The sequence below is a fragment of the Astatotilapia calliptera genome, chromosome 6 (genome assembly GCF_900246225.1).
Source record: "Astatotilapia calliptera chromosome 6, fAstCal1.2, whole genome shotgun sequence".
NCBI classification, from domain to species: Eukaryota; Metazoa; Chordata; class Actinopteri; order Cichliformes; family Cichlidae; genus Astatotilapia; species Astatotilapia calliptera.
In genome coordinates this window covers 21,744,095-21,769,756 of record NC_039307.1, presented here as the reverse complement: position 1 = coordinate 21,769,756, position 25,662 = coordinate 21,744,095, and the positions used below count along the sequence as shown (strand labels likewise).

The window sequence follows — 25,662 nt, the reverse complement described above, 5'->3', positions numbered from 1 at the left end:
TTTTCAATTTATTCTTCAAAACTACCTAAGAATCTTAATCTGAACACATCTTAACACATTGCCTTAAAATAACCGTACAGTTATTTTAATATACATTTTTTGGACTGTGTAAGCCACTTAAAAATGTTGCTGTTTTCTTCTAATCTTTAAAACAATTTTTAAAAAAAAGCCTCATAATTACATGTCATCCCCCCCTCCATGATATCAAAAATGGTGTCAAGGATCAAGTATTTCTGTGGGCATCAGTATCGAGTTTAAAATTCTTGGATGGTGGCCACACTAATATGTTGCATGAACTGCTCTGCTCACTCTTTTCATGCACACCTGCTTCCTTCTCGCTGACCTGAATCTATGTCGCTGCCACTGGTGTTACAGTTGTTCTTACAGCATTTCAAAAGCTTTTTAAACCCCACAGTCCACTGGTGGGGAAGTCACAACCTGCTGAGCTGAGCCTCAGGTGTGTTCATGTGGGAAATGACAAGGTCAAAGTCTAAATGCCAAGTATTAACACTTAGCCACATTCTACATTTATATTCTCGAAATTCTCGGCTGATTTTTTTGCTTTGTTCTATGTAACACCGCTTGCTGTTTCTCAGCTCTAAGAAAGTTTTATTTATGTTGCTGATTTGAATTGCAACCTGTTCTTAAATTCAAATGAGTCTGAATAATACTTCAAGTATTCACAAATATAATCTTGAGAACAACAAAAGATATTTTAGTCCAGATTCGTTAAAGGTGCTTGTGCTCTCAGCAGGTGGGGTCTGACGATTCAATAGCCCCCCCTTGGATATGACTTGCTGATTACATGTTCACATCTTAGTGTGGCCAAAAATATAATGCACTGTGAGTGCTGCCTCAGTAATAGGGACACTGGTGCTTGTGCTGTGACAGGCAGAGCTCTCTGACCTCAGGTCTCGAAGGTGGTCATTATCATCTTTGCTGTTCACATCTTTCCTGCACCCAACTGTTGAGGCATCAATAATTCACTTATTTCTATTATTATACTGAATGGTATGCTGCCAGTGTCAAAAAGGCTGAGTACGCCATTAGGAGAAACACATGGTATGGTATGGTATGGTTTTGCAAAATGCCACTGCAATGAGGCAGGGAAATAAAAATGTAAATTGAGAATCAGCGATCCTCTAGATGCACCAAAAATGTTTGTTTTTTTTTCCTTCTCCCCATCTTCTGCTTGTAGAAACTACATAAAACGAAGTGAAACTGCTCTCCTAAACAACTAAAGGGAGCAAAAAGTCTCTTGAACTCAACAATTTAGAGTGAAAATTCCTTCTCTAAAATTAGGGATCAGGGGAAGTTGGGGAGAGAAAGTGAGGGATTTGGTTAGTATACCAATTCACTCTGAAAACGGCGTGACAAAAGAGAGTGCGTCAGGGAGGAAAAGAGAGAGAAAGAGGTTCTGAACACAAAAGAGAGCTGCAAGCACAGGGGTAAACACACGAGCCAATTGGGACGTCAGGGGAGCAGGAAGGGCCCCTGGTGAAGCACCCCCCCCTGCCAAACACACATGAGCGCGCGCACACTCACACACACCGTCGTATCCTCCTCCTCCTTCTATCCTGCACTCTAGAATTCACTTATCCCCAAATCCCTTTCCCTACTTTACTGATAACAACAAGGAGCGGGCCTCTGGAGCTTAACATAGTGGCAAATCCGGCCGAGGGAGTTCTGTGCCAATACACTCTGCGGCTCGGCTACGTCTGCAGGGATTAGAGCGCTTTCCGGGTTTCTTCACCAAGTGCGGCATCTTGAAATGACTTTAATTTGTTTCATTTGAAATAAACTGCCCAGACACTCAGAGTTCAATTTTATGGATGACCTATCAGCTGTTATCCAATCACAGTGTTAAGAAATGTTTGCCGTGTGTTGGGGTGCTTTATGTTTGGCTCCCCGTGCATTATCTGTGGCTTGTTATAGCAGCAGAGTTTGCTTCGGCATGTTCTGATAGAAAGAGACACTATACACAGACCCAATTCGCCTCTGTGTTTTTCTGCCCCCTCATTATACATGTTTGCTTTAATAACTTGGCTTTATGCAAAAGTATAATACAAGTGAAAAGCAGAGCACCACACAAGCCTGGGGAACAAAGGCTCCTGGGACTGCCCTAGACTTAATTTGATTTTCCCCCCCTCTCTTTGGAGAAAGAAAGAGATTGAGGAACTTACTGAAGATATCATGCCTGTGTCCTGTGTGTGATACGACATACTGAAGGGCCTTGGAGGGATCGTGACTGTAAACCCCAGTATGCTCGTGTCAACTCCTATGGCAAAACCAGATTACGCTTTCTCTTGTCTCTTTGAATAGAAACACAGCTCGCTAGCATGGACTTGGCATGACCGTGAGAGGATAGCAAGCTCTATCCTGACACAACTGGATGAGGCAGACTGGGCAGATCACCAGCGGTTCACAGCAAAAACATCTTTTATGAATGCACTTGCCTCATGCATGTTTAAGCTCTGAGGGCATAACAGTAACCATGAGTAAAACAGGCAATATCAATTAACTATGTGAGAGGCTTTGTCAGCACGCCAGATACTAAGAAGGCACCACATGACGATGCAAACTCAACGTACAAATACGAGTAATCACATTTGATAACCCGCTGTGATATATGGCTTTTGGATTTAAACCACCTTATATCCTTATATCGCAGTAATAAGTTATGACAAAGGGACATGTTGTGACTTCAGACTGTTTCCAAGAAGAGCTGCCCACTCAAATCACAGCTGAATGCCAGGAAAACTAGTTAACAGTTTGGTGCTGTGGAGCTCCTTTGTGTGCAAAGGCTGGTGCGTCTAAGCTCAGATGGCCACGCAACGTTACACCGCGGGTGCCTTAGTGGGAGTATACATACAGCAAACTTAAAGTACTTCGCACCCAGGACCCCTACAGTGCTGGATCGGCTATTGTGCACCCAAAAGCCTGCGCCTGTTCTTAATCCTCATAATTAGAATAAATTCTTACTCTTCATTTGAACTGACTGACATTTGTTCTTTTGACAGAAATCAAATCTAAAATATTCTTCCATGCTTGTATATAAAGTGTACATTATTGGTCTGTTTTTAAGGATGGAAAATATATCATTTGAATTTCCCTGAGTCATTTAAACATTTTCTTCTACGTGCTGCTAGTTCTTGATGTTCTGGGTGCTTTATTAAGAAATAAAACAGTGTCAGGTGTTCGATCAGATGCCTGATATGAGCTGTAATTAAATTTCACTCACAAGCACTTCCAGTATTGATTGTGACTTCCATCTTTTAGGTGCAAAGGCAGAAGTAGCAAGATGGTGTCATAGAGTCGTAATGTGGGAGGGAAGAGGTTGGGGTGGGTGGATGGTTCAACATGATATGCAGCTTTGCCCACAGGAGCCTATTTGTTTCCTTCTGCATTTCTCTCTTTAAACTATGAAAATAATCTTTAGCTAACCCAAGGCAATGATAAAAAAAAAAAGAAGATTTTTTTGGTTCTGTTTTCAAGGGTTTGTTGGCAGGAATCATGTGATGATATTGAAAAGTTATACAACATGTTCTCATAGAAAACTTCCACTTATGGGTTAGTTTCTAAAATCCAATAATGGTAAATGAGTTGGTGCTTATAGAGTGCTTTTCTACTCAATTTGAGCACTCAAAGCACGTTCCTACTACAATCCTCATTCACCTACTTTTACATTCATTTTTTCTATGTAGTTTGAAGCACTTTTGCCCTAATGTTAAAGCACACAATGAATGCATTGGGGTCAACTCGGGGTTCAGAGATGTGCAGGTTGGATGAGCCAAGGATCGAACCACTGAACTTCTGATAAGTAGATGACCCACCCCAGAAAAAATAAGAAACAAACAAACAAAAAACCAGATAACGGCCTTACTTTGAAGCCATGACCAGTAGACTACTGCGACTAAATGTCTAACTGAGTCAGTTCCTGTCACACAGGCTACTGTCCAGCACAGGGTTCAGTAGTCATGAGTTAGCTGTTTTGTTTTACCTGTCAGCAGACACCACATGTCACATGTAGCACATTCTGTTATAACAAGCTGCTGTTTTGATGTGTTTTATTTCTCCCTTTTTATGCATTAGCCCCATGCGTGCACACTGTGGAGAGACACGGGCGGGATAATGCAGGTCTCTGCCACAGAGAGAGGTGTCGGGCCAAGTCGCACTCCTGCCATCCACAATCCATTCAACATGCAACACACTGCTAGTCTCTGTGTGTGTTGCTGGAGGGGAGCAAGCACTGATACCCTCTTAATGTCCTTTAAGCTGGGCCCAAGTGAAAAATCACTAATGTGAAACAAAGCCCAGACCATGGCGATCACGACTGAAGCCTTGGCTCAGCACTGCACTGTATTTTGTGTTGTGGCTAGTGTCTGAAGGGAATTTGGTAATTACTTTTGTGTTTGTGATTGCAATTTTACACCTGCCATCCCGGAACGGTGTTTATTTAAAATAATACAGCTTGTTAGGACCATTTAAATGGACTTATATGCTATGTAAATGGACACAGTTGGATGAATCAATTTATGAGTAGACAGGGAATGGGGACGAATGTATACAAAGCAGCAACACTATAGTCACTTTGGTATTTCTGCTACTCTTTACCCAAAACAAATATATGTTATTTTTTATGTCAGCTTTGATGTTGATGTGCATTTGAGCAGTTGCAGCACAGAAGGGATGTGAACATCCACTCACCCGGGCACTCTGTCCAGCAATAAGCTGGTCATCTTCAGTCTGGACACTAGTCCTGCTGCGAGTATCATAGTCCTCCTGTTCAAAGTCAGAATCATCTTCCAGCTCCTCTGGTGTCTGCAGCAAACACAAAGACAGAGATAAAGTCAGAGATCAGGGAACAAACTGAAATAGACAGCTGAAAAGGGCATTTTTTTCTGCTTTCAAGCCCCAATGTGCTGAAATCATGTCCTTCTGATGCGTAGAGAATGGCTTAAAGATCCCTGAAAAGTTAATTGTCTCTGCCATTTTCCTACGTAAGGTCTTCCGTCATATTAAAAACCATATCCAATAGGTATTTCCAAATCAAATTCACAACCATAATGATTTATGCATTATTTACTGAGTGCTAAAAAGATAACTGGGAGGAAAGAGAAAGTCATCTGCGAATACATTTACTGTAACATGTCCCAAAGCATGTTGTTTAACTGCAGGAGAATAAATCTGTGAACAACTTGCATTTGTGCATTATTCACAGGTAAATATCTGGACCCATTTCCACAAGATCATTGATTGTAACTGCAGTTTATACAGAATGATGTTAAAAAGGAAGCCAAAAAGGGCTGCCAAGTTTTAGTCAGTTAAGGGGAGGAAGCAGCTTGGGGCGGAAAGCGATGGTGCAGCAGAGTATTTGTGAAACAGAGAAGCTCAAAGTCAAAACTCTTTACAAATGAGCATAACAGAGATGCTACCAATATGTTTCAATCGCTTAAATATTATAATCAGTGTTATTATTAATTTTCTTTGAAACATTTTGACTTAAAGTCTTTAGCCAAACTCTTAAGTTACTGTTTGAATCCTGACTGCTTTTTTTTTTTTGGCATAAGATTTAAAAACTGCTGTGCAGTGATTGTAAGTTCTTAATGTAATTCAAAGCTAAAATAGTTTCAAAGCTGGGGAAAAATCCCTGTGTGTTTCATCAAATAAAGAATTCAGAGGAATTAGCAAGAAGAAGAAATGAGAGAATATCTGCTTCAGTTTGTTTATAACTTTGTATGTGTTTTCTGTACGAGGCGAGTGACTCAGTCATTAATAAGCATCGTTATTCCTCTCTGCTGTCTTTTAAGTGACGTCCCAATGACAAAGGCTGTTAGTTTGCCAGGTAACTTCAAAGCAAGTAGTTGATCTAACGCAGATGGATTAATTTTAACAGCATCACAATGATAACACAGCTGGGCGGCTTAGGTTCTGTGGAGCAGAGGATCAAATATAGACATGTATCTGTGTAAAATTATTCTTACATGGTGACAGCCTGTATTCACAGTTCTGTCACAGCTATGCTTGTGAAGTGCATAGTGTTGCCTGGTTATTTATATCGGTATTATAATAAACTAACAGTAGTTTAGTTTTTCTCAAAAGGAGCACTTACAGTATAAAACAGGACCACAAAAGTACCACAGGTTGCTAGAAGGCCTACATTTAACTGTGCTAAATTTCCTTCTTAATTTTAGTACAATGCGAATGATTTTCTTTCAACTCAATCAGTGATATGATTATTCTCTAAATAAAAATAAAAAATGTGCCCATTCTGCCCTAATTGCATCGTTGAACTAAGGAAATAAAAGGCAAAAGGGAAGAGCATTTACACACTGGAAATTTGCTACTTATAATTTATTCACACAAATCTCAGGCCATATGGAGCTTCATTATCCATTCTTTAATTCAAGTCAGTTTGTTTGCTCACAATAGTGGGAATACAATTTCTTTATAGTTTCATAATAGCCCATTTCGTGCATATCCATTTGTAATAGGTTTTATAAAAGCAAATGTTTTATCAACTCATTCTACTGCAAACACCTACAATTTAGCTAGCATACAATTCATTTATTTTACTGTTTTATTGAACATAAAATCATTTTTTAATCATTTCTTTTGTTGGTAGCTTCACTAAATTATAGGATCTTGTTTCTTTACTTTCATTTTATAGATATGACAGTGTTATCCTGTCACAAATTAAATGCAGTGTATTGCTGGTGCAGCTGTTTAAGTCTCGGGTAAAATATCCAGGATAAGGGAACCAGTTGCTGACTATCTTTGTGAGACAGGTTATTCATGATAGCCAATTAAAAAAAAAAGAGAAAAGAGCCAGCTGTGTGAATGTGCAGCAGCGAAGATGATCGGTTTTGCTTTTCGTCAATAAAAAAAAAAAGTCTGATTAGAGCTGTGATCACACAGACATTAAGACTGTAATAAAAAACAAAACAAAAGCAGCCCCCTCATTGATTTCAATCAGGTCATTGCGTGGGGGTGCCAACTCAGAGGTTGCGTTACCTTGGAGATTGTGTTGCTATGTGTATAGGTTTCTGCTATTTACCTTGTAATGATTTTAACAATCCTAAGGATCTTTCAATAAAAGAGGCCTGCTATTACGATTACATTTTAGCATTTACACAGGCCATGAAACAACTTAACCCCATCAGATCACAGCAGCTCCTTTCATTGATTTCATTTTTAATCTGAATGTCTGGTAAGTTTGAACTTTCTAGGTGAGAAAGGCTGTAGGTCAGTTTCCTGAGACTGGGACACTGCGTAAATATTGGTTATATTGCAGTCTCCACCCATTGTTCAGTTTCATATCTCTTCCATTCTGTGCAATACTTACTACTTTCCCCCCCTGCACTCCTGCGTGCATGTGTCTGCGGGTACATAAAGGCCTGGACAAAAACTATGTTTCCAAGAACTTTCATAATAACTTTCCACTCTACTCAAGTTCAGCCTCAATTTTTAAACACTGTGGAGAATTGGTTTCTTAATCCGCTGACTGCTCATGAGATCTGTGCTGTAAAAATTCTAAAGGAGCTATTACTCGGTCTAAGTGGGGGAAAAATTTAAAAAAGTACACTTAAAAAAAATAAAATAAAAATTACACGTGGCACCAACATTTGCTATTTATACAATGAAGTCAGACGACAGAGAAAGCAAGGATCTTCCAAGTTGTTTCCCCAGAAAGTAATTGTACTTGGATAGGATTATAAAGCCAGCTGGTCCCGGGCAGTTCAAAGCTGCCTGTTTTACATTATTTACTAACATCAAATTATTTTCCATAATTAGATTTTTTTCTTTCCGAAGCTGAACTGGGAAACCTTCCAGCCTGCATAAAGTTGAATAAATGAATTACGTGGTGAAAGAGGAGGGACAGTTGGGGTGGGGGGGGGGGGGGTGCAGATACTGTAACATCAGATTTGGTACGTGAAACAGCAGAGCTGGTATCTTGTTGTTATGGAGCCGTTTTATCGTGACACGCTGTCAAGGGTTCTGCCAGATTCATAAAACAGATCATGTGACAGTGGTGACACTCCAAATGAGAATTGAAGATTTCAATTATGCGCTTCTTCATCCTTAGGGCGGATGTATTTTTGTCACAAAACTTCCACTATCACCCAAGACAGACAGCAGCACAGTTTTCAGTGGGAATAAGGTCCCTGTGATGAAAAGCAAAAAAGCACAAATTTGTCATGTTCACCAGTAGATTCAGGAAGTTTTTAATGTAACAGGTTTTATGATAGAAACCCCCCACAAAACACAGGTTATTACCTCAACAAGACAGATATTTAAACCAAATTTAAAATATGCTAATGGTAGTGAAGCTGCAAAAAAGCATATATTCAAACTAAATAAGCTCAACATTAGGAAATGAGCAAACTGTTCAGATGTTTAAAATAAAAAACCCAATCAAATATTTTGAATACACAGAAGAAGATGGGAAATTGGTGCAATTTGCTTTTTTTTTCTGACGGGCAATTCAAAACACTTTGACACTATCGCTGAGCTCTAGAAGCATTTCAAAGTATCTCAGCTAGTCTTTCCCTTTTGCTCTCTTGCAGAACATAATGGACGTACCCTTATCATGAGGACGGCTTTCCTGACGTCGCGGACGCCATCGTAGACCAAACGGGATGCATCAATGAACTCGTTCTCCTCAAAGGGCTGTGGGGGATTCATACTCAGTGCCTCGATAGCTACTTCCACTTGTTCAGCAAATCGGGGCATTACTGCAGGAAGAAAGAGGTAATGGAAGTAGAGATAGAGAACAAAAGAGAGACAGGAGGTATGGGTTTATCACTTTTTTCTATGATAGGTGAAGGATTATGATTAAGTAAAGGAAAATATATAAGAAAACACAGCTATGACTGTGCTGTTTCTCTATCCAAGGACATGGCTACCACTGTCTTCAAAATGTCTCGCAGCACATTCTTCATCAGTCTGTGTTCACTTCTGGAATGTCACCCTAAACCTCTTTATAAACAACAATATGCCATTCACACACTGCACACCAATTAGCTACTCCACATCGGCTTACCCGGCACGGAGACTGACCTGTCTCTCCCAGATCGGTTTGTGTGTTTGCTGCCATGTGGCACGGGGAAGTGTATGTATGTGTGCGTAACCTGGGAGCTCGCTCAGAGATGTCTGTGTGCTTCAGTGTTACAGCGCAAGGACGCGAGCTCAGCCTGTCAATTCACAATGCCGACGAAGGGAAACAATTTCATCAAAGTCTTTTCGAGGCAGACAAAAGCCAAGCAACAAAAGAAACGTCCCTACTGACCATAAAAAATGGTTGGTTTTGTTGTCGGTACCCATTGGCTAGACCTGATGGAAGAGCTTTATGTTTTTGTGTCTTCAAATGAATTGTGCTGAATATGAATAGACATTGTTTAATATCCAAAAATACAGACTGAAGGTTTTAAATATTTAGCAGGCCACCTTTCCAAGTAATCTCCTGTTGTGTCACAATAATTGAATTCCAGCTATGATAATGTACTTTTTTTTCTTCTTATGGACTTTGTGCTGTAGCAAATTATCATAACAAAAGCAAAGGCTTACCTAGAAAGCCAGTTGCCAGCTAGAAAAAGGTGTCCATTTACTGTAGATTTGTGGGTCTCTTTTCAAACACTACAAAAGCCTAAAAACCCACCATCACATTGGATTTCATTACAGTAGCACAAATAGAAAAGTATTTTCTTTGAATCCGGAATAGATATTAGAAAATGACTTTATGTAAAGAAGGACTGGGTGAGACAAAGAGAAGGACATACTGTTTTATGTGTTTTAGGGAAAAAAACATTCAGCTGCTTTAGAAGTAATAAGCAACAAATGTGTATCAATGGAGTGGATTTTTGAAGTGCTGATACTATGAATAGTTTAAGACAACATCATTAGAGGAGAAGACAGCTCTAATGAGCACAGAGAGATAAGAAAAACTGTGGAAAAGACAAATGAGGTATTGCAGTTTGGCCAGAGAGCCATGTTTGTGATTTTATTAGCATCTTCCACACTCTCGCCTCATTCTGACATGAAGAGTGAACTAAATCAATTAACTAGCTTGCACTAAAGGTGTATGAATCTGCAGTGTGCTTATTTGTCTGATATAAAACATACGGTATATTTCACCAAACATAAAAGGCACTACAAAAAAGTCTCTCCCCTTTTCTTTTCATTTTTAATTCAGTTTAATCCACTTACTGGAGAAGCGTAAAATAGGCTTTTGGGAATTGCTGGGAAGGCGTTTTAAATAGAAATATTTAAATGTTCTCTGTGCTCTTAATGAGCAAAGTTGCTGATGGTAAGGAGCAATTTCACTCATTCCAGTTGAAAAATGATGAAGGGAATTAAATGTGACCATGTAGGGATGGATTTTTTTCACCCTCTAAGCTTAAGCATACTTTAAGTGAGAAGTTATGGAAGTACAATGAATGCCTCAAACCTCAAAGCTAACACGGTGCGCACCTGTGCCATGTTTAACAAGATTTAAACAGCACAATCTGCACAGTTCCTGATTTCTAAGCCACAAGATTCAAATGAAGACGGCTACATTTAGACAATCAAACACACAGCAAAACTGCACAGAAGCACGCACTTACATTCAACAGGTGAACACAAAAATATCTCCAAATCGATGACGTTGGCCCACTCGGACGGAAAATTTTAACAAGTACAAGTTTGTGAACAAGGTTTCCAAATCTGTGGTACTTTTTCTGCACTTTTGTGGCAAAAAAAAAAATCAAAACAAACAAATAAAAAAAAATAAGCATGTGCATATTGAACACAATTATTTATATTGTGTGACACTACTACACCTGCATGTTACAACATTGTTTGGCCTACTCATGATGATAGCAAACTGCTATTTAATCATAGTGAGAGAAGTAAAAAAACAAGGGGTGGTAGATGTTGTTTATATCCTAAAAATGGGTCATTTGAACCCTTTGCTAAGTGGTTGCTAGGCGGTGTGATGGTGCCATAACATACAATCGATATTTCAACTTCTGCTGATATAAATTAGATCATAGTGTTGTGAAATGTAAATGATGTGAGGCTTTTATAAAGCGTTAGTGATGCATAAATAACAAAAACGGATCATTTTAGCCTGTTGCTAGGTGGTTTGCTCAACTCCTGACGACCAAAGCAAAAAATAAACACACAGACAGACAGAGACTTTGGATATTAAAGTAAGATATCATATATCACAGCAACAAAGTTGCATTTTATCCAGTTTCAGATCAATTCTTTCCACAATTCCCCAACACAGTCTGTTTCAAAAGAAAACAGAAAAAACAACAACAAAAAATAAAAGCACTCCCAAGCAATGCTGTAGTATGAAGCAGGTTTGACAGAGCTGCCTTACTTTCTGTTAGCTGACTTGATAAATTCTAAATATTAAAAGATAATGGTTATCTCGACAGGGGTTTTCTACTTTCTTTGTTAACTTTAGACTCTCCGAAGAGACATGAGACATTAGAGGGACAGGTGATAGAACTCTACAAAGAACAGGAAAAATATAATGCCATTGTTTACCACTCTTACAATTATCCACCCATTTACTTATTGTTTTCATTTTCTTTATTGCCCTGTTACTTACATTCTAAGACAATATAACACAGACACATCGTTAATACTAAGCTATTACTTGGGTACTGCTTATTATTTAATTACATGGTATTTACTTTATCACGTTATTACATGACATTTAAAGCTGCTACATAACGTGCAAACCAAAAGTGTGACTATTAATTCACAAAGTAATATATATTAAGTTTTACTCCACAATGTTACCTGTGTCAGCAACAGGAACGCAGAGTGGCAGAGTTTGAAATATTACTCTTTCTGGGTCACATGATGCTGTGTAAACTTCAAATACAGTGGCTTGCAAAAGTATTTGGTCCCCTTGAACTTTTCCACATTTTGTCACATTACAGCCACAAACATGAATCAGTTTTATTGGAATTCCACGTGAAAGACCAACACAAAGTGGTGTACACGTGAGAAGTGGAACGAAAATCATACATGATTCCAAACATTTTTTTTTACAAATAACTGTAAAGTGGGGTGTGTGTAATTATTCAGCCCCCTGAGTCAATACTTTGTAGAACCACCTTTTGCTGCAATTACAGCTGCCAGTCTTTTAGGGTATGTCTCTACCAGCTTTGCACATCTAGCGACTGCAATTCTTGCCCATTCTTCTTTGCAAAACAGCTCCAGCTCAGTCAGATTAGATGGACAGCGTTTGTGAACAGCAGTTGTCAGATCTTGCCACAACGTTATCAAGGGTTGCAAGTTTGGTTAGGAATCTGCATTCATAAACCAAACGCATCTACTAAACTACTACACTTACACTGGTAGGGATAAGGCCTAGCCAGCAACTCTCATACTGGTAAGGCTTTAAACCTTATCAGTATTCAAATGTATAGTTTTTTGACAACTATTGATGGGATACAGAGGGAGAAATTGGAACAGTGCTGAATTAATGATGGTCACATGAACAATTTCATGCGCATTGTTTTAATATTATTTCCATCATCCCTGCACAAGTTATATAAAAAAAAGCAACAAAAAAGAAAAAAACCCTGCCATCTGCCTCTGGCTGTGGATGGTGTTGTGTTCACTCACTATGATAGAATAAAATGTTTTCCTCAAGAAGCCTCAGCCCATTTGGTGAGCTGTAATTGTCATGCGTCACTGTAATTGGCACAGTTATTTCAAAGCCAGTGAGGCCAGAGATGTGATTCATATAGACAATGAGACCAGTGGTACAGTTTTGTTTTCTGGTAATGCCATTAACACTCACAATCTAGAGATAAAAACAAGCGTAAATACTAACCTCCTAGTACAGTACACTGGTGTCTGCTAAATGAGCACATCCACCTATTCAAACAGGGAACGTGTGACCGAATGAGAATTTGAGAAAAGGGCAAATGTTTGAAAACACGAAATACCATGTGACTAAACCTTAATTCTTTAGTCGGACCATAATTCGCCTGGTGTAATTTACAAAAGCAGAATGGGAGAGGAAACAGGGTGGGAAGGGTTGCAAAACATGGTGCGTCAAGAATAGCTAGGGGCTTAATAACAGCAGCCCACGAAATTGAAAATTATAGAAGCTTTTATAAAACATATTACTGTCATTAACCTTCATCCCTGTCCTACACGCACTGCGGCCAAGCAGCATCGCCCCTTATCTGCTGCTTGTATTAATTCCCTGCACAGGTAGGCACAAAAATGTGACCAAAAAGAAACAATCAGTGTTTTCCAAATGAGAGGTCAGATCCACTTCCTCTCTCATATTGGCTAGATATTCAAGAGCGTTGCAATTTATCTGTTCAATCAGATCATTCTCTAGAGTTAAAACTGTGTTTTCTCAATTTAGTGCAGGTGATGAATGGGAAAAGGCTAATTTCTGGCATGCACTACGTAACACTCAGCAAGGCCTTTAAAATCTAATGCTACTGCACTTACATAAAGCAAAATCACTAAATGCGCTTTAAGATATCCACACAGCTTGCATAGCCACTTCCTAATTTTGAAAACGTTGAACTTAACAGCTTTGATGATCGGCGGTCGAACCACAAAGAGAATGTGCTGTATATGATGCTCCTCCTGCTTACTGGTCTCCTCTCCTTCACTCTAACCTTGGTTAAATTGTTCCACCTACCTCTTCCTACTGCACTGCTATTCTCATAGCAATTTCCTCATCAGTACTCTCTCCCAACTTCTGCCTCTCTTTACGCACTGATTGAAAGGCCCCACCTCCTCTCCTTGCAAGCTTAGTTTGCCATCTGCTTCACATTCTGGTTAAAGACTCTTTTCCTATCATTAAAACAATAGACACAGATTCAAAAATTATAACTCATTTATCTCAACAACCGTGTTGTACACTTATGGGCCATATAAAAAACGCCATTTTCAGTGTTAAAAAAAATGATAAAAACCACTGATTCACTTCCACATTTCCCCTTAACAGTTATTTTTTAGAGACACAGTCAATGAAAGGTCTTTAGTTTTCTTCATTAGACCCTCCACTTGGCATTAACAACTGGCTTCTTTGGGTACATGTGTGAATGTGCCCAACACACTGATGAGTCATTAAAAGCAGATTGTTCCTGCATATGGACCCATTCCATTAGCACGTGCATCTCTGTGAATGTGTCCTACACTTGGAAACTTTGGCAGTTAAGGACTCCGGTGGTCTGGACTGACATTTAGCCTTCCAAACAGAAACAATTGCAGGCTTCCTTTTTCCTTTTCTGCATATAAAGCGAGGAAGTGGTAGCTTGGGCACTCTACTTGAGATCAGATCACTGAATGCGCATGTTAATGCGCCAGGTATGAGCCGAGCCTTAGTGTCTGATGCACTTCCTTTTAGTGCTCTTGATCCACTGATTTACAGGCATGACATGTGGGTGGCAGTGTGTCCGTGTGTGTTATTACTCACTGCACTCACTGCAAAACCCTGGCTAAATCCTATTTACTGTGCCCTGATGTAATAACAAGGAGCAACATCACCCTGCTACCTAAATGGCACTCTGACTTAGGCAATATATCAGTTTTTTAATCTACCCTCTCCAGGCACCACATTAATGACCAACTTAAAAATGTGTCCCTTCTTTTGAGGAGAAGATTAGTCTAAACCAAGGCAGTTAGTGGGCAGAATAGTGTATCAGTAAGGAAGGAGGGAGAGGAGGAAAGAGAGGGAAGCCATAACCACTTTCCCATTAGGCTATTGATTTTTCTCTCTCTCAAGGACACGCTTCAGTCCCGGGCCCATGTGTAGACTGTCTGTCAGGAATCTATAGCTAAGCTTTACACTGAAGAGTTGTGAGCCTTGGCTGCTTGTGTTTTGGCCTCGGCATAAATCTGGCCACACTCGAAATGAGAAAGAGGGATGGGCAAATTGAGACAAGGTCAAAGGGTAGGTAGCTGTGATGAGCGCTGTGTGCCAGCTGTCAGAAAGAAAGGCAAGTGGCTGTGATTGGCATGAGTGGCTGTGGGCATAAACACAGGAGCAGTCCAATAAAAACACAAATAGCCAACGCAAAACACACAACTACCCACATACGCACACTTACACCCACACACACTTGCAGAGACAGAGTAAAGGGATAAATGTTTTACACATGCTCACCACTGGAGGAAAGTTAAGAAAAAGAGAACACATCAATGAATTCCACTAAAATCCTTGCGCAAATCGCTTAGTGAAATCCTTGGTGACAGCTATTGATTTTTTGGTGGAGTCTAGTTAATTGGGCTCAGTACCCTCTAAAAACTGTGTGGTCCTATATCCCTTCCCTTTGTTCAGCTACACTTAATCATCTTTCCCCCTAGCTATAGATTTCTCCTTGACTGTGTTCAAATCCATAGACATCAGGTCTGTGAGGACGGAGGGGAGAGGGAGGCAAAAGTTCACAAGGATCAATAAGTGCTTTATGGTCCAGATCAGATGTGCATGGTAGCCCTTAAAACCCCCCAACTACTGCTAAGACGGAAACTGGAAGGGGAAACACAACAGCTCTTCATCAAAGAGAAATATGGAGCCAATGAAACATTCGTCTAACACGGTTGCTAATTCCCCACCTTAACGTCTCAATTAGCGCCCAAATCATGAGGAGACCTTGTTAAAATTAAAGACAGAAGCCCTCCCAAAGGCCCGGCATCTCGAGAAAACGCAACAAAAATTTGTTTGGTGCATATTCTTTCTGTGAAGAAGAAATCACCTCAGCCCTGACCTTAATGTGAAGTCGCCTTGAACCTGTGTTTTAAACAAGTCTGTTTATCTGTGGGTATAGCAAAGTGCAAGGTCACCACAGTTGACTAAATCTAAACCAAAAACTAGATCAAGGTGTGAAAATGTATTTCCTTTAGATTTACTTTTTTCTTTCCCCTGAAATCTGAGGCTGTCACGAACAACAGTGTAAAGTTTGCGCGCACACATAATCCTCATCTGCAAAATGGGAAGTGTTACATAAGTTAACAATCATTTCCTTTCATTGCCTACAGTGCTAAATTTACAGGAGAAATTACCGCCCTGCATCTATCAAAAACGCTGCAAAATACAGCCTGCGTGAAGTAGGAAACTGTGTAAGTGACGTCACCCCATCAACAGCTCTCGATTTGTTGGTGTTAGTAACACTGACATAATGCTTCTTCATAGTGCTGACTCTTGCTCCATGGAGGATTAATAAAAGCATGTGACGAGGTTAGAGTCATACAAAATTGACCTCAAGTGTCTGTAAGATAATCACCGCTGAACTCTATCAATTAATTACCCCAATCAATTAAACTGAATCATGCAATAAGTGAACAGAATGTGTTTAAAGTACCATATAACTAATACTGTAAGTAGACTGTTATGGTGGGGTTCAGCGCCAGAAGAGGGTCTCAGACAGATGGCGGTGTGAACACACGTGGCACACCTAATGCTGTTTGCGACTTATCAGCTAGCAGGGAGGGGAGCTGATTGTGTCTCTCAATTATCCCGGCAGATGAAAGTAACGAGCGAAACAATAGATATACCACCTCGCTAAATGGGCTCTAATGGGAGAGATAGAAAGCCGAGTCGGAAGGATGGGTGAGAATGGAGAAAATATAACAAGGAGGGGAGTTGCTGCTGTGCTGATGTGAAAAGGGATTGTGGTCAGATTTTATTCTCGTGGACAGGTAATTGCTATATTACTTCTCTCCTTTCATCCTGCATTTTTTTTGGGGGGGGAGGGTTTGGCCTTCTTTCATGATGCCACATTTTAAAGGTGTATTATGGTATATTTTTAAGGGATTGGCTAAGACAGTATTTCATAGCAAACGCTGCACATTTTCTATCTTCCTTGCTTGTGTCTAGAAACTTTGTAAACAAGACAAAGTAACACAAAATCACATTAAAAACAGAAACTGTCACCAGTCTGCTTCTCTGAGTATTGCAGGAATGTTTTTGTATGAACAATCGCTGTAACATTTGGAGTTGTCACGTGAACGGCCCTGGCAAAAATGAACAAATTGTTTCTACTGAGACTTCTCTGCATTTTTCATGTGGCACGTCTTCCAACTCGCAAATAATACTAGGCTGCAGCTCAACACCTGCGCTGAAAGTGGAAACGTTGCAAACGCGCTGAAGCAATGTCAAAGTTTAGCTTTAAGTGGTGTAGGTGGTGACTGAGTGATACATGTTTTCCTCCTCTGGGCTTGCCGGCTGTACTAACTGTGTACTCAGCCCTGCTGATGTTACCACCTCCTGTACATACTCACTTTCACAGATGCTTTCTGTATATGTTACACTGTTTCCTGTAACCACAGTCAGGAAGTAGACTCAGATCTACAATATACTACACTGCAATGTCTAAAGTATTCCCGCACCCATCCAAACCACTGAATTCAGGTGTTTCGACTACTTTAATGGCGACAGTGTATAAAATTAAGCAGGTAGGCATACAGACTGCTTCTACAAACACTTTTGAAAGAATGGGTCGCTCTCTGGAGCTCAGTGAATTCCAGCGTGGCATTGTGATAGGATGCCACCTGTGCATCAAGTCCAGTTGTGAAGCTTCGTCGCTACTAAATATTCCACAGTCAGCTGTTAGCTGTCCATAAAAACATGGATGAACAAAACACCATTGGGATAACTAGAGCAGAGACTGCAACACAGGCCTTCTTGTCCAACATCAGTGTCTGACCTTCTGGAATAATTAAAATTACATTTTAATTAAAAATTCCCATGAACACACTCCCAAAACTTGTGGAAAGCCCTCTCAGAGGAGTTGAAGTTGTTATAGCAACAACGGGTATTCCAGCACCATATTAAAAGCATTTTTCTGTTGTACCTTGTTTTTTTACTATTATTATTAAATTTTTGTAATATATATCTACAATTAGGGCTGCCACAAACGATTATTTTGATAGTCGACTAGTCACCGATTATTTTTGCGATTAGTCGACTAATCAGATCATCATCCATTGGACATAAAACTACAGCTTATTGCACCAACAGCATCTGCTCTTATATAACTATCATTAGCTTACAGCTTTAAGTGTTTAAGGTCTGTGCTAACTAAAAATAAAGACAAGATGATAGTTTATTCAATTTTAATGAAATTTGCAGATTGTTTCGGTGAAGTTTAATAAACTCCTTGCTATCTAAAATATAATGGGACACTGGAGTATATTCTGGAGCATCTCACACTTCTGATAATCAGCTGTCTGCTTGACGTTTATTCAGCTGTGTAAAAACTATAACTTTAATCTCAGACAAACTGATTTACTCAGGAACAAATAAAATACAAAAAAAAAGCCAAACAACAACATTTTTAATTTATCTAAGTGACTCATATATATTTAACCTGAGTAGCGAAAGACGGCGGTGGGTTTGAAAACGATTTGCGGGGAGTCCGGTGTTCTCACTGCGCTAGTGACCTAGCCCCCGGCTAGCTATCGAGCTAGTGGGTAACAGATGTCTCCGAAAACGTCGGAACGCTTTTGAAAATATGTGGTGTCCTGATAAACTGAGCAGATATTTGAGGTTTACACAGCTACATTCTCGCCTGAAAATATGTTAAACGTTTATTTTGTGACCCAGAAAGAATAATAAGAGTAACATTAAAACTAACTAACTGCCGCCATTGTTGGAAACTGCGCTGGGCCGCGCTATGAATTCTGGGACACAGCTGCTTCTTCTTCTTCTTCTTCAGGGTTTAACGGTAGCTGACATCCTTGTACATGCAATGCTGCCATCTTCTGTTTCAGTCCGTTATTACACTCTTAAATCCTGCCACTTATTCCTGCGTCTTTTGTGATCTTACAAAGCTTCAAACGACGCGTCGACTATTAAATCAGTCGTCGACGATTTTGATAGTCGACGTAATCGTGACTAGTCGACAAATCGTGGCAGCCCTATCTACAATCTGCTTTTCTTTTTGACCCTTGTGCTGCTGATTGAATTCCCCCAGTATGTTCAGAGGTAAAAACTACTGAGACAATATAAGAATTCAAAGTTGTCTCCTAAACAAGGATTTGGAAATGTGTTCATTGTTTGATCGGCCTGGCACTGAGACAAATGCAACTTTCCTGGAAGATGACATTGGACAGAGGCTGTAAATGAATAAATAAAAGAGTGAGAGCGGATAAGACTTTCTGTTAGAGCCAGGAAACTAATCAAAACTTTAGACACTGGACACAGAAGCAGTCAAGTCGTATCTGTGAGACCAGACTGGTGAACTAATGTAGCTTCTACATGTGTGCGCGTGTGTGTGTGTGTGGGTGCATATACGTATGTGTTTCTATATGTTAGGCTATTCCTAAAAGTAGCTTGGCTTGCCAAAAAGCTTGCAGCAAAATATTTTGACACAGGGTGAAGCACAGTGTATGCATCGTACTAGTAATACATTAAGCTATGGCTCATTGTGGATCTTCTGCAGCTACACAGGCTCTGTGTACAGCGCACTAACCAGTCTCAGACAGGAGCTTGATGGACTCCAGCACACGCTCGGTGTAGACCCCGGGCTCATAGTTTTCCATCTCAGCGTTAATGATGTGGACCACGCGAGCAGCTCGGCCCCGGATAGCTCCAGCAGTTCGGTCAAGAGTGTCCACATCGCCCTCTTGGAGAGCTATTACACATTTGTTGACATCCTCAAGGATGTGGTTCTCTTGAGAGTGAGAGAGAGAGAAAAGATGACAGTGAATGAAAGTGGGAAACAAAAAATGAAAACGACCCAAGGATTCTGTTGTTGAGAGACATAATTATTGTTTAATAAACAGATTTTCCTGGAAATCAAACTCATTTTTATCTTTGAGTGTGGATATACTGTTGAGTTTATTTCTCCAAGAAACATGTTGATTATGGATAAAATTTAATACCTGTTGCTTTTTTTGGACACCATCCCACCCCCGTCCAAAAAAAAAAAAATTTCTTCTGCCTTTTGATGGTTTTTTTCTAGTTCACTGTATTTTGCTTCAAATGCTGTGATTTCTTATTTTTTATTAACTAAATAGTAATTTTGTTTTTCACATCAAGCCTCCATAGAGATTTTTTGTGAAAATTTGGTACCAGAGAACACAAGCAACAACACTCAATAACTCACTCGCTTCAAGCGAAAATCAGGAGCATGTGGACCATTTGCTTCAATCAGTCAGTCTGTGAGGAATTTGTGCTGGCTCATACCTGACACAGAAAGGAAATCATCCACAGAAGTGATGTCATCCACAGCCTCAGTCAAGATGCGCACTTGTTTCTCCCACTGATCTTTGAAAACATCCATGTTGTCCTGGGCCACCTTGCTTTGGGGGCGGGCAGCCAGAGTGAGTGCAGCATTGATGACCTGATATGGGACAAGAAACGTTTGCAGTAGCGTAGGTGTACATGTGTGCTTTTAAAATGAAGTCTTAAAGACATTTCTGCACATCTGTGAGTCATTTCAGGAGAAAAGACATCTGTACTAGTTTATATATAAGATATATAAGAACATACAGCACGGTGAAACATAGTCTGGCTATCATGTCAAGACTCTGACACTGTGAGGTGAACAGTGTGGCAGCAGTGGCACAGTAGCTGAGTGCTATGCTCTTTCTCGTAGTCATTAAGGTTTTCAGTCTATGCTGTGGCCTGCTAGTAGCAGCTACAGCTACAGACTAAAAGGATTTAGCAACCAAACGTTTGCCACATTTGCTGTGAGATAAAAAAAAGATATGCTTGAAATATATTGTTAATTGCACAAATGTAATAAATGATGCAGAATCTTTTACAGCTTAAAAAAGCAAGGCTTAAAGAAAGCACAAGACCTTGATATGTGCAAGGTAAACCCTTCAGCTTTAGGACAAAGAAAAAAATAAGATAAATACTTCACAGGGATATAGGGATGATAAAAATAATACCGGCCTTATCGTGTACTTTGAAATACCAATAGACAATATTTTAGCTACCCAAGGGAAGTAGCAATAGCTCCTTTGGAAAATGAAAGTGCTCTCCTCCTCCTGCTTTTGTTCCACAGTCAAACCCTCACTTTCCCGGGGGATTTCATACCCGGAGGCAGTTAGCAGAGTTAGTACCACCAATAAATTGTTCAATAAACACTTACTGCATAATGAAAAGTTAAAGCAAATAACTTGGGTACTGCCACTTTAACAACAAGGACCAGTTTATTTATTTATTTTGTGCCTTTGCTTTCTCACTTTGTGCTTTTTAGATTTACTTTTAGTGAAATGAATCTGATCTAGATTATGATCTGAACATGGCAGTCACTGAGGCAGTGTGTGTGTGCACGACTGCGTGCATTTGCACGTGTAAAGAATAACCAGTCTGGTTTAACTCTACTCGGAACAGATGGAAATACCTCTCTTTGTTGCACCTCCTCTTTGTTCCCTCTACTCCAGTCACAAAGCCTATGTCTATTATGTTTTTTAATCTGCCTGTGTTCAGCTGTGCCAAGCAGTGTCAGGGGACAGCGCCTCTCCAAGTTTTATAAGTTAGTTGGTCTCGGTAGGTACGGGTAGAGGAGACTGCACATTAGATCATGAATCTTAAAATCAACCTCCCTTCTCCATTTCTCATTCTCGTTACAATGTTTGGTCCTGTGTGGATAAGGCTTACTGTTAACCTTGGAAACAACTGATGGATTTCAACATCCTCCTTTGTTTCTTCCTGCGAAACAGGACTACAATGTCCTCCTACACATTATTCATAGCTTTTCCTCCAAATCCGACAACTACAACCTCTTTCCTTTAATATTCCTAAATATTACACTTTCATAAATCAGTAATTAAATATAGAAAAGTTCCTTAAAAGAACATTTTGATTTGATCTTATGTTAAGAATTTGTATTTTATGTAGTGCTGTCAGCGTTAATCTCGTTAAAATGACGTTAGCGAGTTAGCGCGGAACGCCCCGTACGTGGGGCTGCACGGCGTCGACGCATTAGCACGGTTAGCTCGTTAACGCGTTAGCACCGTGCAGCCCCACGCAATCTGCGCTAACTTGCTAACTGAGATTTGCAATGTTGATTCGGTTATGGGGTTAATGTCGTTTTAACGAAATTAACGCTGACAGCACTAATTTTATGTGATGTAGGTGTTTTAAAATCCTCACCTGTGGACACAGGCTGTCGATCTGGGTGGCGGCCATTCGTACCAACTTCACGCCCTCTTCATTGTTGGAGATGGAGCATGCCAAGTTGGCCACCTGAATAAAACAAACACAAAAAAGAGACCTAGCTGTTTTAATCTTGAAACTGTTAGCATTGAGGAAAACAAAAAGAAAAAATGTTGTGCCTCTATCAAGCGGTCATGCTCCAAAAAGGATATCTTCATCTTTTTCAAGACTTTTGCTGCAGCAAATATTTCTGCATGCTGGCCATAAATTCCTGTCTAAACCAGTTTCAATTTAAGTTTGAGGGCCACAAGTGGCAAAACATTTTATTGTGTAGTTGAAGGTAGAATTCAACAGTCTGAATTAAAGCAACCAAGTTCCAAAATTATACTCCAGTACAGGCCAGTACAGTCTATTCTTTGTGTACAAAACTCCCTGCCTGTGTATTCTCTCCACAGCACAGCAAGGCATCAGTGAGAAACGAGGGGGGATTTTGTATTAAAAATACTGTGACAATACTGTCACAATTACACCAGTCAAGTGGGATTTTATCATAAAATCCCACTTGACTGGTGTAATTGTAACTCACACTTGGTGTGTTGTAAAGTTAGAAAGCAATTTTGAACAACAAGAGGACAGAAGATTTTATTCTCTATTATCTGCAAATGAAAAGTAAGGGTTTGTGTTTCATTGTCCATATGAACATGAGTGTTTACCTATCATTTAATATGCAAATCTGGGTTATCTTTGTATCATTATTTGTCCAACTGAAACATTTGTGTTTGTACTGTACATTCATTTCTTAGGTATGCCTGTTAAGCTGCTTGTTAATACCAATCTCTAATAAGTCCTGTCCCAGGAGCTCAATGTGTTTAGTCATTTCGACACGGTGAAGACAACCTGCAGGCTGGACCTACTGAAGTTCAAACGGAGCATCTGAATTGAGAAGAAAGGTGATTTAGTTGACTTTGAACATGGCATGGTTGTTACTGCCAGACAGGCTTGTCTGAGTATTTCAGAAACTGCTGAGATCCTCTGCTGGGATTTTCCCGCACGACCATCTCTAGGGTTTACAGAAAATGATCCAAAAAAGAGAAAATATCCAGTGAGCGGCAGTTTGGAGGATGGCCAGACTGTTTTGAGCTCATAGGAAGCCACCGGTGACTCAAATAACCCAAGGTATTCAAAAAAGCATTGCTCAATGCACCACAGGTCAAACCTTGAAGCAGATGGGCTACAGCTGCTGAAAACCACACCGAGTGCCATTCCTGTAAGCAAAGACGAGGACACTGAGACTTTAGTTTCCACAGGCTCATAGAAGATTGGAAAAATGTTGACTGGACTGACAAGTCTCGATTTCTGCTGCAGCATTTGGATGACAGGGTCAGAATTTGGTGTAAACAATATGAGTGCATGGATATGTCCTCCTATGTATCAATGGTTCAAGGCTACTGGAGGAGTAATGGTCTGAGTAATATTTTCTGGGAACACCTTGTGCCTCTTAGTACCAAATAAGCATCATTTAAATGCCACAGCCTACTAGAGTATTGTTGCTGACCATGTCCATCCCTTTATGACCGCTGTGTACCCACTCTCCCGATGGCTGCTTCTAGCAGCATAAATGTGCCCTGTCACAAATATCAAATCATTTCAAACTGGTTTCCTGAATGTGACAATGAGTCCACTGCACTTAAATGGCAGTCACCAGATCTCAATGCAACAGAGCATCTTCTGGGATGTGGTGGAACAGGAGATTCTCATGTATGAACACCCGTAACATCTGCAGCAGATGTGTGACGCTATCACATCAATATGGACCAAAATGTCTGAGGACCTTGTTGAATCTCTGCCATGAAAAATTAAGACACATCTGAAGGCAAAAAGTGGCAAAAGGCAGGCACAACAGAGTAGCATTACCCGTCTTATTTTTAACTGCAGTAATTAGCTGGTATCAGATCAGATTACAGGGCTTTCATTTTCATTTTTCATTAGACAGGCGGTGCACATAGATTTGTAAATGAGCAGCAGGTGACATAAAGCAGATGTTTTTGTGTGTGGACATTTTCTTATGGAAAATAATGGCACAGACGTCTAAAGTATTACAGGAACATAACTATTTAGGGCATGCACATCAGGTAGGTCTGAGAGAGAGTAGAGTACTGCTGCACCGGCTGAACGTAGATAATAATATTAATTCAGATCCGAATGGCCAAGCTTATCAAATATGTATATGCAATTAGGATTTCAGGTATAAAGCATGACTGGCATGCCTAAATAATCACGGGGCCTGGTGGTGGTGGAGAGAGGTGTTTTATTATATAATTATGTTGCCAGATGGTTTTTATGTATGACACACCCTTAGGTTGATTTATGTCTTTCTTTATATCAAGGCACAGTTTCTTGATCACATGCTTTCAGCTCGAATCCTTTATGGGAGACACACAGAGTCGCTTATCCAAGTTAACTTTTAAAGACTTTGTTGTTAAAAAGCTTCACTTTAAAAACTAAATTAGAAAATCCCATGCCTCTCTAGTTTTTAAACTAATTATAAGAGCTTGACAACATTTCAAGATTTTATATTTTAGTGTCTGCGTGCAGTATTCCTATAAAATATCTGAAACCACCACAGCAATTTTTTGTCTTTATGGCTATGAGGAACAGGGGCACAGTTTGTGCTAGTCCCATGTGAAGTCATCCACAATATCACTGTCTCTCACTGTTAATTTTCATAACTTTAAACTGTTTAAAACCGAACACCATCTCTAAACAAATCACATTTCGGCATGAGCCCAGGCTTTGAAACTGAGCTAAACAGACACATGCCGGTTGGCAGTAAAAGGTGCCAGTCTGCATTAGCACTTCTAGTACTCACACGTCACTGTTTGAGGCAAATTGAGGTAAATCAAATTTGTGTTAGAGGACTCTTGCTTAGAGCTCTGTCTCTTTACTCATGACAGCAATGAGCACATTGATGGATTATAGGCCTTTATGCGAATCAGTGTGTGTATGTGTTTAAAGCGGTGTGTGTGTGTCAGAGAGGGGGGGGTGAGTGAGAGCCTTCACTTCACATAAACGTGAAAGACGGTTTGCATATTTGAGAGTTACACAAATCACAAATTAAGTTACCTGAGTTACAGCTCTAGCTAAATTTGCATAACCTTTCTATATTTCTTATAATATTATAATATTTTTGAAAAATCTTATTCTGTTTGCAAAGCACCTTTGAAATGTACAAGCTTATAAAAATACTTCAACTGATGTTAAAACGCCCTTAAGAGTTTCATTTTACTGCAGTGGACTAAAGCTATTCCCAGTTCCTAACTGAAAAATAAACACTTGCTATTGTGTTGGCAATTAAAATAATTTCTCTCATTAAACACATTAATATGAAAAATGAAATTGGAGTAAATGGACCTATTCCTCTCTGTCACAGGATATTTTTAGCTGTACAGTCGTACTTCTTAGTGCTTAACTTGTTTATCCAGTTAACTTAAAAATACATGGGAATGGGAATTTGTAAAACAGAATGCAAGGACTTTAATATTTGATTAAAGCTATATTTTACTGAAGTAGCGTAA

The 25,662-nt window shown here is 39.8% G+C and overlaps 1 protein-coding gene across 2 annotated transcripts in view; it reads right to left on the bottom strand.

Annotated features, from left to right (window-relative positions):
• Window positions 1–25,662, bottom strand: part of ctnna2 (catenin (cadherin-associated protein), alpha 2) — a 341,963-nt gene that overhangs the window by 16,777 nt on the left and 299,524 nt on the right. For both annotated transcript variants that reach the window (XM_026171091.1, XM_026171090.1), the window contains 5 exons: window positions 22,085–22,177; window positions 20,165–20,321; window positions 19,449–19,649; window positions 8,584–8,735; window positions 4,708–4,821 (listed from right to left, as the gene is read on the bottom strand). In XM_026171091.1, the coding sequence (XP_026026876.1) occupies window positions 4,708–4,821; window positions 8,584–8,735; window positions 19,449–19,649; window positions 20,165–20,321; window positions 22,085–22,177 (717 nt within the window). The remainder of the gene's footprint in view (window positions 1–4,707; window positions 4,822–8,583; window positions 8,736–19,448; window positions 19,650–20,164; window positions 20,322–22,084; window positions 22,178–25,662) is intronic.